At 43.4% G+C, this 17,623-nt stretch overlaps 1 protein-coding gene across 2 annotated transcripts in view; it reads right to left on the reverse strand.

The window, feature by feature from the left end:
* The window catches only part of LRIG1 (leucine rich repeats and immunoglobulin like domains 1), a 128,053-nt gene that overhangs the window by 53,267 nt on the left and 57,163 nt on the right, over positions 1 to 17,623 (reverse strand). For both annotated transcript variants that reach the window (XR_012159755.2, XM_073351038.2), the window contains exon 3: positions 14,999 to 15,073. Coding sequence is in view for 1 of the 2 variants with exons in the window: in XM_073351038.2 (XP_073207139.1) it covers positions 14,999 to 15,073 (75 nt within the window). In the remaining variant the exon portion in view is untranslated. The remainder of the gene's footprint in view (positions 1 to 14,998; positions 15,074 to 17,623) is intronic.

Raw genomic sequence — 17,623 nt, forward strand, 5'->3', positions numbered from 1 at the left:
CTATACGTTTCGTTAGTCTCTCTTTCCCCCAAAACTAGTTTTGTTACAACAAAAAAAATAAAAAAATAAAAAGTGAGTGAATATTATCTAGCACTTGAAGGCTGAAAATTAGAACCATCTGGAAAAAAATGTTGACTAGCTTTCTTGAAAATACTCACATCCTGCAATCCTAAAGTAGACTGCTAGAAATATATACACCAATAGAAGTTAAAGATCTTTTGTAAAAGGCAGGAACCACACACAAAGTATGTATCTAGACAGCATTTAACCTGCTTTCATTGCTCTCACTCCCCCTCGAGCAAACTAGTTTGGAGTTACCTCAGTCCAAACTGGCAATTTGAATGTGCTAAAAGACAACAAAAAAGCAGCTTTTGGTTTAACTCAACAACTATTTATGGTTTAAATCTGTCCAACCGCTGAGCAACTAACACAACAATTCTCTTTATAGTGATGTGTTTTACTTGATATTTGCCATTATATTAGACAGACAACGTACTAGCAGATATTAGTTGTAGTAAGTTTTGGCTATCCCAAGATCCAAGTATGAGGTTATTTTTACCAGAAGACCATGACTACAAACTACTCCTACGATTAATCTATGTCCGATTTGCAAGGGAAAGAATCGGGAAGACATCCCGTGCAATGTCATCGTGGACAAATAACTTGCACTTCTGCAAAGCACCTACCTTTTGAGCATCTGGAAATGCTTCATGAATTAATTCTACCCTGAAATAGAGGTAGATACTATCCTCACTTCACAGACTGGGGACACTGAGGCTCAGTTAAGTGGCCTGGTCCTAGATCACAGTGAGTACGTATTGTAGGAAGGAAAACAACTCCAGTGTCCTGACTCCTAATCTTATGCTTTGCCCCATAAGACCATCATCCCTCCATCCAAAACAAGAAGGAAGCTAACCTGGCCTGCATTGTAAGGCATGGCACTGAGATCAGACCTAGTCCAACATAAACCAAATAGCCTACTCAAAATGGCTTTCCATGTGCAGAAAACGAAGTTCCTATTGTTCTATACGATGGTGATCCCCCCTTAGAAGAGGAGCATTCACCATTAAAATCTACTCGAGCAACATTAAGAGTTAAACAGAAATCCAGGAAACACCCCCATCTCTGTCCTCCTCCTTCTAGCCTGCACATCACTTTAAGTTTGTCCAGATTTCTTTCTGCTGCTCTGTTTGCCATGGCCTGAGGAAGATCTGTTTCACTGCTGTTGCTTTTCTAAAAAGGAAGGATTACTCATTTCCCTGGAATAGACTCAGCTCCTTTGCCGTTTCCATGTGTCCGCATTATATTTGCGATCTTGAAGAGGACATGCAAATGATCAGAACGGTTCCAACAACCAAACAGAAAAGTCAAAACAGCGTCTCTTCTCGTGGTGTCTGGGAGAACATGATTAATGACAACTTCCTTTACTGGGCAAGGCTCTTGCAAACGTTGGCCTGAACAACCAACAGACTTTACAAACCAGATTCCTAGTATGAACTCCGAACAAAACAAACAGAAGAGGTGGGTTTAAGAATACATTATGTTACTCCTGTAAGAAGTGTGCATAATAAATAGCCTGATTTTCCTACATTCATTTTTATTAGTCTTTAAATATTGATGAAGCAAAAATAAGTGGAGTGAGACAGACTATATGGAGATGATCAAACTTGGCAGTCCATACAGAAGCACCTCTCTCCCGGGCAATGAGATGGGGGAGGGGGCCAGAACCATCTGAATAAAGACTGCAGAATTGGCCCTCAGTCACTTTGAGCCAAGTTTGGAACTGGTGCAACTGGGTGTAAATCCAGTCATTTCAATGGAACCTCATGCACTTACCCAAGGCAAATTATTATGCAACATGGTCCCCAGTATAGCATTCTGAGATGCAGGGGCAGAGTCCTGCATGTATGTTGAGTCTTGTGACTTCAACTGGACTCTGGGTGCATGCCAGGGCCCACCCGCATGAATAAGATCAGGGCCCAAAGAAGTTGCCCCTTAACAAGGATAATATTTCTCCCAGCTGTTTTTGGGGAGAGAGCACTAGAAGGCCAGTGCAACCATGGATTCAGAAGCAATGTGTCTAAAAGTTCATAGGTAAACTGAAATCATGAATGTTTAGCAGAGAAACAGAGAAAGAAATGGGAACTTTTAGTGTGACACTAGTATAGTGAACTGTCTCAGCAACAATAGTGTCACAGGGAGAAGCAGCGGGTTTTAGGATAGTGGAATGCGTCGCTGTCCTGTGCACATCTGGCCTTCTCATCACTCAGACAGCAGATGTACAGACTTAAATCTACCCCCAATGCAAGAGCTATTTGTGTGTGTAACTCGGAGTTTGGCTGGGAAGCAACAAGGCCACTTCTGTTCCTATATCAGTGCAATCCCTTTGCATTTCAAAAGCAGGGGGAGGTTCCCTTCAGCTGCTCTTTATTAAACTGGAAGACATACAAACTGTTCCTCCTGCGAATAGATTTCTCCTTCAGAGCTATCCTCAAAAGGAAGTCAAAATCTCTGGCCCGCAGAAGGATCACAATGAAGGCATACAGATACTCTTTGCCAACACATGCAAATCATGGGTCTGATCCAAAGCCCATTGAACACAATGGAAACAGTCCCACAACCCAGACTTCAATGGGCTTTGAATCAAGCCATATTAGAGAATAGTAAATTCTCTAAGGATTTCGTTTATCTGTTGTAGTGTTACTTTTAAGCAGTGCCAGAAACAAAATCTTCAACTCCTCTTCATTGTTCTTGACACAACATTTGGTCCTTTTGAGCCAGAGCCTAGAAGTCATGGCCTCAAACTTCACATCTGAAGAAGTCACGGGATCTTGTAACTACCACTTCATGCAGGCAGAATCTCTAAAAGTTCCTGCACTAATGGGTCCCTTTTCTTGTTATATTGGTATGGCGTGTCATGTTTAAGGCTGCCATCCAGGGTTAAATTTGAGAAGATAAAGGCCAGAGTGTCAGGAATACTTTCATCAGTCCTGGTTTCGATTTTTGGCATCTAGGATCTCAGATTAACCCTGGACTCTGGCATAGTCAAATCAGCTCCTCCACTCGCCGAAAATGTCCAGTACTGGGTGCCATCATCATCACTGGGCAAGCATATCCTGTGGGAAAAGACATTTTCCTCTGTAGAATGAGGGAATTATTCTGATTACATCATTTAAAAAATGGATGAAAAATTCAATTCTGATTTTACAATCTCTAATGAACTAGATGGGGATGGAAGGCGAAGTGCAAAAAGACCTAGCTTTTTACAAAAGCAGGATCAAATGGTTTAAAATGATTTTCCAGTACTCTCATTTGAGAAAATGTAATTCATTGTAAAACAGAAATTGCTAAGGAGTAAGTCTTGCGTGGTCAATCTTTGAGTCTAAGGTTTAAAAGAGAGGATAGAGGGTAGAGACGTAGCCTCTACTTAACCTGCTCTGTTGGGAAGAATTTTGTATTTCAATCTGATCTGCCTTTAATTGGTTAGGAGGCATTTTGTCACCCCAGAGCTTTAAAGTTTTAGTTAAGGCTATAATGGAGAATGCAGGCAAATACTCTGTTGTACACTTAATAGTTTTTCATTTTGAATATAATTCAATCAGCTACCTAAGAAATATATTCTTTCATGGTAAAAGTATCTTAATGTTGCAAAGCAAATGCAAATTCGGGGATTTAAACTGTTGAGAGATGATTTTATACAAGCAAGTGCTGATGTCGGGGCGGGGGGGGGCAGGATTCTGAGAAAATGACAAGTAATAGTAAGTTGAAAGCAGTAGTTATTTTTCTGGCTTTTGACAGATACAAAGAACTTTGTACTCATAATTAAGAAATAAAGATAATTTAGATGACAAAGTTGCAGGCAGTGATGAAGACTGAGCTGACAGAGATTTTCCCCACATTCTGGCTTTCTAATTATTTGGTCATTCTTTTTTACGCATGGAAAGATGACTTGCAGATTGCAAACTCTTCAAAACAGCTGCTTAATGAGTCATGATTTGACTAACTTTAGACTGTATGCTCTCTGGGGCAAAGTCTGTGTCATCTGTTACGCTTGAACTCCCGTGTATCTGTCTGTTCCCACCTGCTGCCTCTTGTTTTACACTTAGATTGGAAGCTCTTTGAGGCAGGGAACGTCTTTTTGTTCTGTTTTCATACAGCACATAGCACAATGGGATCCTGGTCCACGGTAAGGCTCTAGGATCTACGATGATAGAAACAACTCAAAAAGAGCAAAAAAATTGGGCTTGTGTGCTGGATTCTTTCCTTCTTTTTGATGTATAAAGACAAAGGGGTTTTCTTTTTAAGCATTTTTTCCTGCTTCGTTTTTGCCATAAGAAACGTGCGTGTTATGTGCACTGGAGGATGGCGTCCTCACAAGAGTCAAGAGAAAGTTGAACAATGGAGCGGGGAAGGAGGTTTAATCACACTGTTAAAAAGTCTGTATGTTAACTCAATAGCTAATTAACAACTGGAATAATAAATGTTTGCTAAAGAATCACCACCCTCCCCCTTCAGTTAAGGTTAGAGATCACAATATACAACTCCTGAGACCTCTAACAGTATGTCTACACTGCACACTAAGCATGGGCACTGACTCAGCCCAACCCCCAATTCCATCCACACACAAATCAGTCTTGACTCGGGTCAGCAAGCACTCAGGACCCAGGTCCTAGGAACCTGCTAGGGGGAGGGGTCAGAGCCCGAGTTCCGCTGATACTTGGGTCCAAGACCTGTCATTTTGCAGTGTAGACACAGCTCAAGCCACAGATCTAAGTCAAAAGGTCTGTGCAGAGCAGCATTGATGTGATAACACAGCTGCGAGTCCAGAGTCCAGCAACTGTAAACCTAGGTTTACAATGCAGTGTGGATTTGTGAACAGAGTCCACAAGCCCGGGTCCCACCAACCCAAGTTTACAATGCAGTGTGGACACACTCTAAGTGGTATCTAGTGAAAACAGGAAGACCAGTCTTCCATTTATCTAGGTACTGTGACAGGGTCAGGCCAGATGGCTACAGAAGAGTGACAGAAGGCAGATCTATTAGTCCCAAATTAAGTAGATCCCTTTCCCCTGGGTAAGGTGACAGGGGCAGCTCCAGAACAAGCAGGAACTTGGTGGAACCAGTTAAGGCAGGCAGGCTAATTAAGATACCTGGAGCCAATTAAGAAGATGCTAGAATCAATTAGGACAGGCTGACTAATCAGGGCACCTGGGTTTAAAAAGGACCTCACTTCAGTTAGGGAGAGGTGCGTTATCAGACACCAGATAGCTGTCGCACAGCCATTCCAGGAGGCACTCTAGACAGCTGCACTCCACAGGGCCCTGGGCTGGAACCCGGAGTAGAGGGCAGGCCTGCGTTCCCCCCAAACCTCCCAACTCCTGCTCAGACACAGGAGGAGTTGACCTGGACTGTGGGTTCCACCAGAGAGGAGGTCTCTGAGCTGTTCCCCAACCTACATGGTGGATCAGGAGAGACTGTGGGGGGTTGTTCTCTTTTTCCCCATGCTGGCCAGTGATGAGGTTATCTGAGTGAACGGCAGATTTGAGCCACAAAAGTAGCCAAACTGAGGGCTGCCGTAAACCTCTGAGGCAAGCAAATCCACCAATAAGTGCAAGACCCACCAAGGTAGAGGAGGAACTTTGTCACAGTACTTACATAGCTCCATCACAATAGTATCTACGCATCTCGCAAACATTAATTCATTTATCTTCACAGAGCCCCGTAAAGTAGGGAAATGGTGTTATCCCTGTCCACAGATGAGGGAAACTGAGGCACGGAGATTAAATGACTTGCCTACAGTCACCACTGGGAGTCTGTGACACAGCCAGGAATTAGACCACAAGGCCATCTTTCCTTGCCTTACCTAGCAAAGCTAAGTAGTGTCAGAATCATTTGCCTCAATTATTATTAAGTACTTGTATTAGCATAGCCTAGTCATAGACCTCGTTGTGCTAGGCACTCAGTGACATCAAGTACTCGGAGCAGCTGAATAAAATGAAAGAATTTTGGAAATGTTTTATTAAGTGATTAGGTTTGGTTCCAGCAAACAGGATAGTACAGTGCTTGCTTGCACCACTTCTGTTAAAGCAGCAGTGCATATTCACCCCCTATGGATGAAGGCCAACTAAACTTTAGGTGACATTAGAAACAAGTATTTGATTTTACAAATTGTATGACAAGACAGCAGAGCAGCAGGCAGTAAAAATGGTGTTACTATAACCTTTGCCACTTTCTTAAGTATTCAGCTGAGACAGAGAGAGAACAGAAGCTGGGGGGTGGGGGGGGGAAGATATACTTCAATATCCTTCCAATTAATCCATGATGGAGATTTCTGATAGTAAAAGGTTCTTTAATCCAGCAGAGAGAGGCATAACAAATTCCAAAGGCTGGAAGCTGAAGCCAGACAAATTCAGACTGGAAATAAAGACACCAATTTTTAGCAGTAAGGGTAATTAACCATTTAAACAGCTTATCGAGGGACATGGTGGATTCTCCGTCCCTCTGAGACTTTAAATCAAAACCGGACGTCTTTCTAAAAGATATGCTCTAGCTCAAACAGAAGTTATGGGCTTAATGCAGAAATTATTGGGTGAGATTCTCTAGCCTGTGTTATGCAGGAGGTCAGACCAAACTGTCATAACGGTCCCCTCTGGCCTTACAAATCTATGAATCTTTTCACAATGAACCTTAGTGACTGTCTTGGTGCTCAGAGACACTCTTGAGCAAGCAGGGCATTTCATAGGTCTAGTTTGTCCCCCACCAATCCTAATTGCCAATTATTTGCCCTCCTTTATTCGGGGCTTTATTTTACGAGATATATCTTGCCCATGGTACAGAAGATAGTTTACCCTCCTCTATTAGGCCGCTCTGTTTAATTACAATTTAAGATGAATTGATCTTTCCATTAATAAGCCTGTAAAGCAATTTGATTTTTCAAGAGTTTTATGCTCAGTTTGGCAGCAGAGAAATCCGAGTGATGTTCCTTCACTCGTCAATACAGTGTAGAGCACTGCTGTGTCCTTTATGAACCAGCTAATCCTGTTTTCCACTCTTTTGCTCCAAAAAAAAATCCTTGCTCTGGTTTCCTCGTCCTCCGTGCTTACTTTGAGCAAAGTCGAGGGGCCAGATTAGCTCAAACAGCTTTATTTTTGTCAACAGACAGCTGAATGGTCCAGGTCACGGCCCACTTCTGTTTTGAGACATTTAGGGTTTTAGATGAGTTACAATGGAAAAAATGAAAGTTATTTTAATGTATTTAATCTGTGAGCCTCCTTGATTCTTAGCCAACGGAGGATGACTACAACCACCATAGGCAGTACCACAGTAGTACACTATATTTACCGCACTTGTGTAAGCCCTTATTTTCAGGCTATCCATGTGTACTCATATGGCCCCCCCATAACTATTACCTGAACACCTCACAACACCCCTGTGAGGTAGGCACATACTATTACTCCCACTGTACAAATGGGGGAACTAAGTGACTTTCCCAGGTCACACAAGACTTAGTCTGTGGCAGAGGAGGGAACTGATCTTGGGGCCTCCCTCAGCCCAGATTAGCACTGTAATCATGAGACCACTCTTCCTCTCAGCCAATCCGAACTTTCCAGAAAAATCATCCTCTGTGCTAATAAGCATGAGATATTTCAGCCTTGGCAATGAGTGGGCTTCTATTTGCTAAGGTCATTCTGTTAGGCTGTTTTGAGTTTCTGAGGGAAAATTTTGCCTATTCTTTCTTTGCACTACAGTACTGCAAAAATGGTTTTGTTCTTGACCATCGGTCTCAACATCCAGTGTATTCTAGTCCACAGGGAGTTCTGTGTTCTCTATCATTTTCCCTGGCCCCGTGACTTCATCAAAAGGACTCACCCCAATGCTAAAAACTAGCTCTGTCACACAGCCATGCACCCGTCATCTCACACAGAGAAACATCAGGTAGAAGCCTAAGGCAAAAGGTCTTACACAGGGACCAGAGTGTTAACATACTTGGTTACAGCAGAACGTTGGCCAGGGCATTCCACAGCTAAGAGCACATTGATGAGCGCATCCTGCCATCACCTCCCAAACGTTCAAATCTAGGAACTGTGGTGGGAATTACGGGACAGATTCTGCACTCAGTGACTCCAATGTCATTTCAGAATTAGTTCAGACGTACATCAGACTCTGGCCCTAAAAGCTGACTTTTCTGGCTCTGGAGTTATAATGTAACAGATGTTTGCACTTAATGTCTGGTGCTGTCTTTATTTGGTAACTCATACACAGATATTCCCCCCACACCCACCCTATTCTATTAAAAGCTTTACCAAGGCCCTTATGTCTGCTGTTGTGGGAGATGAACTGCTTTGGCGACACTTTCAAAGTGCAAGGCAAATGAATTGGCTGTTCTATGAATAATTAAACCATATTACAATTTATCTTCACCACCACAATTATGGGCATCACTGATTTGTTGCATGTGATTTATTTGTATCACTGCTACCAGCCTGCAACACCTGAAGGTTTGCAGCATGGTTTCAGAATCATCCTGCCAATAAAAGCTTTTCATGTAATACCACACGTCACATGGGGACGAGGTAACATGAACACCACAGGTCCTTAGGGGTAGTTTTCAGTGAACTACAGCCCTCTCCATAGGTTGGTGAAGTTCAGGTTTGTCACAAAAGAGAGATATGCTATGATTAAACTTGGGGTTGTAAAGCCAAAAGTTAGGCAATGCCAGTATTAAGGCTACCCTAAGACTAATTAACTACACATTTAATTAATGATATAGAAGTCCTGTGGGGAAAAAAGCTATGTGATTGAATAATGTTTCATAGTGCACACACACACACAAGGGACAATCTTAATTCAGGCATTTGATAACTTTCCAGTGCTTGACTCTGCCAGACAAACAGAAGGCTCAAGGTCCCGGCAGACAGCGGGTGGGCTGCCGCATAGTGGGCTCTGGATCCTGGCTGTGCCCCGGCCCCGCACTGTGGGGTCCGGGGTCGGGGTCTCTGCCCCACGCCTGACTCTCCACTCCTGGCCCCATTCTATGAAGGGGTCTCTGGGTGGAGGGCGCTGAGCATAGGGATTGGTGGAGAGGATTAGGTGGGGAGGCACTGTGGTTCTCAACCTGTGGACCAGGTAACACTCTGTGGGCCGCATATGCAGCCAACAATGATAAACAGGTTGAGAACCACTGTGCTAGGGTAATAAAAGGGGTTCCGTCCTTTTATCCTGTCCCACCTAATCCTGTTTTCACCCACGCTCACATTTCTAAAAGATGCCAAGTACCAGCCTAGATAAATCTTTCTGAGGCAGAAGACTAACAGGTCCAGCAGAAACAGTCCACATCAGAAGAAAACAAAGAAAAAGCTGTTCTTGGTGTCCATCCTGTATCAAGTGAGAAACCAACCAGATAAACTTAACAAGCCTGTGTAAACTATAAAAGATTTGGGATGAGGTCCTTCGAGAAAACATACTGATGGGATAGACACATACAAAGTTCATTCTAATGATTTCAAGTTCTGCCACAAAGTACATAGGCCAAGACTGTCAGAGGTGACAAGTGATTCCAGGTGCTTAACCCGAGACACGTGAGGAATGTGATTTTCAGAAAGTGCTGAACCCGCCCTCTGGAAATCAGGCCCCTTTAAAAGTATCTCGGGTTAGGCACCAAAATCTGGGAGACACCCAAAATCATTAGTCACTTTTATAAATTCTTGGCCATGGGCAGTTTTACCCACTGCTTTAGTTCTGAGTTTCTTAGCAATGTTGCAGTGTTAAGGGTAGTTATATTCTCCTGTCCCCGCCCCTCCTCCCTCCCCCCCAATTCAGGCAGGGAGAGAGGCACAGATTAGCTGCTTGATCCATTCAAAAGGGTTATTAGAATGACAGTATTGCTCTTATATTACATTCATGTGCTTCCGGAAAATACTTAGACTGATGCAATGCACAATCTACTTGAGAGGTTTCTGAGGTAAACACACTTCAAACATTTGTAAACATTTAAAAAAAACAGGAATATATTTATTTTTCTTTAAAAGAAGGAATATGCTGCTGTGCAACACACTGAGGCGTAATCCAGTTTCTCTCTTACAGGACAAAATGACCACCTTAATTCTCAAAAAGAAAAGGAGTACTTGTGGCACCTTAGAGACTAACCAATTTATTTGAGCATGAGCTTTCGTGAGCTACAGCTCACTTCATCGGATGCATACCATGGAAACTGCAGCAGACTTTATATACACACAGAGATCATAAAACAATACCTCCTCCCACCCCACTGTCCTGCTGGTAATAGCTTATCTAAAGTGATCATCAAGTTGGGCCATTTCCAGCACAAATAAAGGTTTGTGCTGGACATGGCCCACCTTGATTACCATGCACATTGTAGGGAGAGTGGTCACTTTGGATGAGCTATTACCAGCAGAAGAGTGAGTTTGTGTGTGTATGGGGGTGGGAGGAGTGAGAAAACCTGGATTTATGCTGGAAATGGCCCACCTTGATTATCATGCACATTGTAGGGAGAGTGGTCACTTTGGATGAGCTATTACCAGCAGGATAGTGAGTTTGTGTGTGTGTTTTTTGGAGGGGGCTGAGGGGGTGAGAGAACCTGGATTTGTGCAGGAAATGGCCCACCTTGATTATCATGCACATTGTGTAGAGAGTTGTCACTTTGGATGGGCTATTACCAGCAGGAGAGTGAGTTTGTGTGGGGGGGGGTGGAGGGTGAGAAAACCTGGATTTGTGCTGGAAATGGCCCAACTTGATGATCACTTTAGATAAGCTACTACCAGCAGGACAGTGGGGTGGGAGGAGGTATTGTTTTATGATCTCTGTGTGTATATAAAGTCCGCTGCAGTTTCCACGGTATGCATCCGATGAAGTGAGCTGTAGCTCACGAAAGCTCATGCTCAAATAAATTGGTTAGTCTCTAAGGTGCCACAAGTACTCTTTTTCTTTTTGCGAATACAGACTAACACGGCTGTTACTCTGAAACCTGTCACCTTAATTCTGAATTTTCACTCTGGGTTTGACCTGTGCAACATTCCCAGTTATAGATTTACAATTTTAAGGCTAGAAGAGACCACTACGATCATCTAGTCTGACTTCCTACAGAACACCAGCCAGTAACCCAGTAATTCCTCCATGAAGTCCAATAACTTGTGGTTGAACTTCAGCATCTCTTTCATTTAAAGATTCCAAGTGATGGAGAATGTCTCTCTTCCCTTGGTAATCTATTCTAATGGTTAATCAATCGGTTAGTAATGTCAATCAACACAGGTCATTTTAAACATAGTTTTAGATCATTTATTGCCTGTGATAAAAACTTAAAATGAAATGTAATTGCCTGCAGGATTCTCCTAAGCGGACTAAACAATAAGATCCTTATTGCAGAGAGGCAGCGTAACTCCAACTATTGGGAGTAATATATGTTTGGCAGCTGAGGAAAGCTGGCAATTTATATGCAAAACTTTCAACCCACAACTGCTGAGGTATAAGCCAGCACCCTTCTCGTTTTTCCAGTAACCAGAAGTGATTGCTGACCCATTTTGCTGAAGGTCTCTCTATAGATCCAGGACTGGTGGTAACAGAAGAGTGCTTTGCCCCTACCTAGGATGTGCAAAAGCGCACTAAACCCAAATACTAGATCTTAGTATCCACATTTCAAAGGAACCATATCTCAAATAAAAACTAAACTCACCTCATGCCAAAAGAGAGAGATGTGGCTGCCAATTTCAAGCTAAGTTCCTCAAACTGAATTGAGACTGGGAGGAAGTTCTTCTGCTTTACATATTTTTACACAGCCTAATGGAAGGGCAGGAACAGAGCCAACTTGTTTCACTTTATTCTGCATTTGCTTTAAGTAATATAAATGTAATTTTTTTCAGCAGAGCAAGGTTGCTTCAAAGCATTCACAGTTGCTTAGGCCCTGGAGGGAAAATCACCTAGTGGTACCGACACTAGTGGAAAAGGCAGAACAGCAGCTAATGTGAAGGGGAAGAGACGCACATCAGTGTTTACAAATGCAAGGTCATGCACAATGAAAGCTACTGCTCATGCTCATTGCTGGGTTCTACATTAACTGTAAGAGTCAAGGTGGGCAACTCGGTGAAAATATCTGTTACATATACAGCACAGGCAAAAAGAAGCCCAAATCTTAGGGCGTTTACAGAACTCACAGAATCACAGATTCATAGATTCCAAGGCCAGAAAGAACCACTGTGATCACTTAGACTGACCTCCTGTATTACGCAGGCCACAGAACTTCCCCAAAGTAATTCCTAGAGCAGATATTTTAGACAGGATAGGAAATAACATTGATAACATTATAATGCCATTATAACAAGTTATCTCCCATCCCCACCTGAAACCCTCTGTTCAGTTCTGGTCCAATAAACAGAAGAGATCCGCAGATGACCAATATAAAGAATTAGAGGCCTAGAAAGAATTTCATGAGAACAGAGATTAAAATATAAAGAGTCCCACTCTCCGCCTTTTTTTTTAAAAAAAAAAGTGAACATGATACAGGAATAGAAAATAATGAATTGTACAGAGAAGATAAAATCTGGTGCTTGTATTTACACTCTCCTAATACAACAGCAAAGAACAGTCAATGAAACTGATTGAAAGGCAACTGATGGGAAGAAATTATTTTTATGCAACACAGAATTAACCTGTGGAATTTATGGCCACAAGATATCAATGAGGCCAAAAACTTTCAAAGATTAAAGCATTAGCTATCTATATGGATAATGAGAACATCCACATTAAAAAAAAAAAAAAAAAAAGGGGAGGGTGAGGATAAACCTTCATGTCTATGGGCATACACCAACCCCCCAACGGACAGGGTTAGGAATAAACTTCTGCTATCGGTATTCCATAATTGTCCTGCCATGAGTGCAGGGGACTGAACTAGATGACCTCTCGAGGCCCCTTGATCTAGTCCTATGATTAGAGGGATTACCGGATCTTTTAATGAAGCATGAAGGCAGAGGCGACGCATGGGCAGGGGGAATGCGGGGTCATGTGCCCCCCCAGATTTGTTGCTTGGCTTGTACTGAAGCATACTCACACAGACTGAACATGCTCAATATCACTGTTGAAGCCAGCTGCCCTCACTCCGCCCTCCCTCCTCCCTGCCCCAATCAGCAGACAGGGGTGATCTCTTATCAGGGTTTGTCTACACTCCAATTAAACACTCAGGGCTGGCCTGTGTCAGCTGACTTAGATGCTCAGGCTAAGCCACGATTTAATTGCCATGTAGAAGTTCAGGCTCAGGCTATCGCTCATGGGGTCCCAGAGCCCGGGCTCCAGCATGAGCCCAACATTTACATTGCAATTAAACAGCACCTTAGCCTGGATCAGCTGACACAGGCCAGCCATGTGTTTTTAATTGCAGTGTAGACAGACCCTCAGAGACAGAATGGCTCACTACTCTAAGACGGTTCCAGTCTAGCAATTCCTCTGTAGGTGTCAGGATGGAGGAAGGGAAACATTCTGAAATAGCAACCAAAGCTCAGAGTCTCAGTGTCAAATTCTGCTCAGTCACAGCCACTGAAATCCAGAGCAGCTCCACTTCACATGAAATGTATTAGTCTAGATTTACACTGGTGCTGCTGAGCAGAACTGGGCCATCAAGCCCTCTGGTAAATTGGAGGCATCTCCATAGGCTCTGTTGAGATGATAAAGGGCAGCTGCCTATTTTGGATGACTCCATAAAATAATATTTCTGAGAACTAATTCACCCTAGCGTTCTGAGATTTTCATTTGGCCTTTGAATGTTACACCAATGCTAACCCAAGCTACCCCATGCTTCATTTACACAAAGTAGGGGTGTGTTAGAGCTACACAATCCTTCTAAAATACCATCTCTCTAGTCCGTGCTCAGTCAAGCGTCACAGCTCCTTCTTGACCTTGGAAAGAGTTAACTTAAAAAGAGAGACGGGCAGTCAGCAGGCGTGCTTTGCCTTCAGAACACAGGGCTCACTGCCAGCACACAACTCAGAGCTACGGACTCAAGCAGCAATATGATTAACAACATTTTTAAGCCAAGTCCCCTCCGTGCTGCCTGCTGATTCTGTTTCGTTTTTTAAAAGTAAACACAGGTGAGGCAAACACAAGGTTAAAGCCTAAGACACAAAGGTGTTCCTACTGGCCAGCCACAATGCACTGATAAAGGATGCTGCTGGTTCATTGCTGATTTAGCTGGTTGGATCGCTCCCTGGGCAAATTTTAGAGTTGACTCAGAATGCAGGAAGCAGGTTTTGAGCAGTGGGCTAAGTTTCCCTTTATACATCCTTTAAGATGTGTAATCCCAGCCATCACTAGAGGGAGAGAGAAATACCTCCATGCCTGAGAAGTTACATTTCAGACTTTCATACCAATGTTTGCTAACTGAAGATGAGAGTCCAGTTTAGTTACATAATGCTCATTAAAAGGCAGCTGCTCTGAATGCTCCTACTCATCACTCTTCTCTCTCCAGCGACTCAGGGGCTGAAAGCTCCACCTTATTTGAAAATCGGTCTCACTACCGACTGTGACTATCCTGCATGATGTTTACCACTCCTGAAATGCTTCCCTTCCTCTGAATTGGAAGTTCTCTGCACAGCCCTCTGACTTGCAGTATTACCGCTATCCCCATGGTCAAAAGTCAGGCCTCCCAAAATCATGAGTGGCTTAAACACTTGAGATTTCTTTAATTAATTAATTAATTTTGGTTTCTTTTTATTTGCCTTCCGGATTTTAGCCTTTAGGGTGCACTCAGGTCACATCTTCCAGCATTTCTCTGCGATCACTCGGGCTAGAGATTTGCTTTAATAAGAGCTGAGGTTCTCCTGACTCCAGGAGTTTGGGCTTTAGTAAAACCACCACGTATCAGGAGGCTCACATAAAAGCCCAAAAGCTGGCGGCACCGGAACTTGCGTTCCGTCAGTAACACTTTATGCCACCCTGTAAATGACAACCGACTGTTGAAAGCAAAAAGATCAGGCATGCTGGAGCAATGACTTACAGATAGAGGGAGACGATGTGGGAAGAAGGAGATCTCAGGGATGGAATTGCTGTCAGCTCATTGTTATTCAGTCGTCTGGAACAAACAGAAATTAAATTGTTTAAACAAGCAGCTCAGGATGAAGTATGTACTAGCTTGATCTGGCTTGAGTTAGGTGTTTTGTATGAACGCCCAGCTAATTACCTGTCATCAAGAGCGCAACTCGCCTACAAGTCTGATCATTTGGCAAATGTTTCCACATTCAGGTGTCTGCTGAATCTGCCGTTCCTATCTCAAAAGTCACTACGAAAAGCATGTCCGGTTAACCCCCCCGTTACACACTCAAGAGCTGCCGCCACACTGAAAAGCATTCGTGGAACACCATACCAACCTGTCGACACTTAATGGCACGGCCCCCACTCGAGCTCAGCTTCCACGGAAGCTAGTGGGAGCTAAGCTTGAGGGAGGAGAATTATATGCACACCTATCGCATCTTTCATGAGAGGCGGAGCACAAGCACGCCACAGGTGAAATTAAACCTCGTGACACCAAGGGTGCGTTAGGTACAGTGAGCCGCATTTTCCGACGGGAAACCAGAGGCACGGAGAGATGGAGTCTGTGACACAGCTGGGAACGGAACCTCAGGACCATCAGCAGCATTTATTCGTCTGGCACAAGCACCCATAGGCCTCAGCTGTGATCCGTGCCCCACTGTGCTAGCCGTGCTACACACGCATAGTAGGAGAAGCCCCTGCCCCAAAGAGCTCGTCTACACACAATTTTTATACCATTTTAACTATACTGGTTCAAAACTAGTCTACATATAGCTCTCTAGTTTGGGTGCAGTTATATTGGTGATTATACTGGTATAACTCATTCCGGTACATTTAAGGAATAAACTATAGTATAAGGCACTTTTCTGCCAGCAGGACTGTGACCACAGCAGGGGCTGTACCACTTTAACAAAAAAAATTAGTTTGGTTAAATTCATAAAAACTGTGTGTGGACCAGGTGAAAGCACCAGAGCCGCCTCAAGGATAAATGGGAGAAGCTCCATCCAAGAGGAGGAACAGACAGACAGACAGGCCAAAGTCCTACAAGCTGTCCTAGCAGTGAGTAGTAATGTGTTCATGGTCACATCGGTAGTCCATGGCAGAGCCAGGAATTAATCCTAGATCTCCTGGCTCCCAGGCCAGCTCTCCTACCACACCTGTAGGCTTCATCTCTGCTACGAACATTGAGTTCCGACATGTCACCTTGATTCTTACTCTCAGGCAGGAAGCAAGACACTGGCTGCTTGGCTCAACTGTTTTAGAAACTGAAGAGCACAATTAACTCTTATCTAGCATTTTTCATCCATAGATCTCACAACGCTTTCCAAAGGCGGTCAGTATCATTATCCTGATTTCACAGATGGGGTCTTGAAGGTGCAGGAAGGGGGAAGTGACATGCCTAAGGTGTCCCAGAAAGTCAGTACCAGAGCTGGGAATAGAAGTCAGGTCACCTGAAACCTAGGTCAGTGCTCTGTCCACAAGGCCACTCTGCAGAGACACACCTAGAAAAAGCCATGATGGTATGTTAAAAAAGTGTCATGCAAGTAGTTCAAAAAAGGCCCACAAGCCACCATTTTGTTGCCGTAATCCCATCAGTTAAAAAAAAAAAAAAAGTTAAATACAATAACTTTAAATAATTCAAAATGGGTCACTAACTCTATTTACACATCTGTCACATGTCTAGCGAACATTTGCTCTGATCGGGGTACCTGCAATCTTTCTGAAGAACATTACTCATCAGCTACTGTTCTGCAGAGCCAACAACAATTGAGGAGGAGGTTTGGCTACTACTGCACTACTGAGCAATCGGATACAGAAATGTCTCTTCCACAGCCTAATATTTGAAGCATTTCTCCGAGTGAAAGCAGATCTGTGTCATGTGACCAGCTCTTCCTCAGTTTAAAGAGCTCTTGTTTGTACAGTGAATTAGTCAATTAATTACTATAACAGCCGCTTGTCTGGCTGCTTGAAAATTACCTAATTTCTTGGCCATCTTGTTTGCTTCCCCCTGACCATGCTGAAGCAATTACAGCCTTGCCACTGCCAAGACAGAGCAAGGGGCAGCTCTCATTGCAAGACTAACACCCCCTGGGGTCCTGGAGCCCCCTCTATGATGCAGAATTTCACAGGGTCTCTCGTTACCATCTTTCTAGACTCCTGTTTATACAATCCCACCCTGCCCCTCATAAAACTATTCCTCTGGATAGACTGAAGGACTCTGCTATAATGTGAATTTAAGAGGTCAATGCACGGCTGCACTTAGCAAAAAATCCTGATTCGAAAGCCCGCAGAGAGGTCCTTACGATGCTTGCTGAAAATTAATAATAATGCAACACAAATACCTGACTCCCCCCCACACACTACTAGGCAAAAGGTAGATCCCCCTCCAAAGGAATGAAGGGAGAAATCTTTCTTGCAGCTGCTTCAAAACTACGCATGACCTGGACTCAAATATAAGAAGCCAGCCACAAGGAGCAAAGCAACTTGTAATAAGCAGAAGGTGTAGAAGAGAAGTGGACCAGTGCCATCCTTTGTGCAAGATGGGAGGACGAAAGAGATAAGGGAAATTTAAATTAATCCTGGTTTTGTACAA

This window comes from Lepidochelys kempii, chromosome 7 (genome assembly GCF_965140285.1).
Source record: "Lepidochelys kempii isolate rLepKem1 chromosome 7, rLepKem1.hap1, whole genome shotgun sequence".
In the NCBI taxonomy this organism is placed as follows: Eukaryota; Metazoa; Chordata; order Testudines; family Cheloniidae; genus Lepidochelys; species Lepidochelys kempii.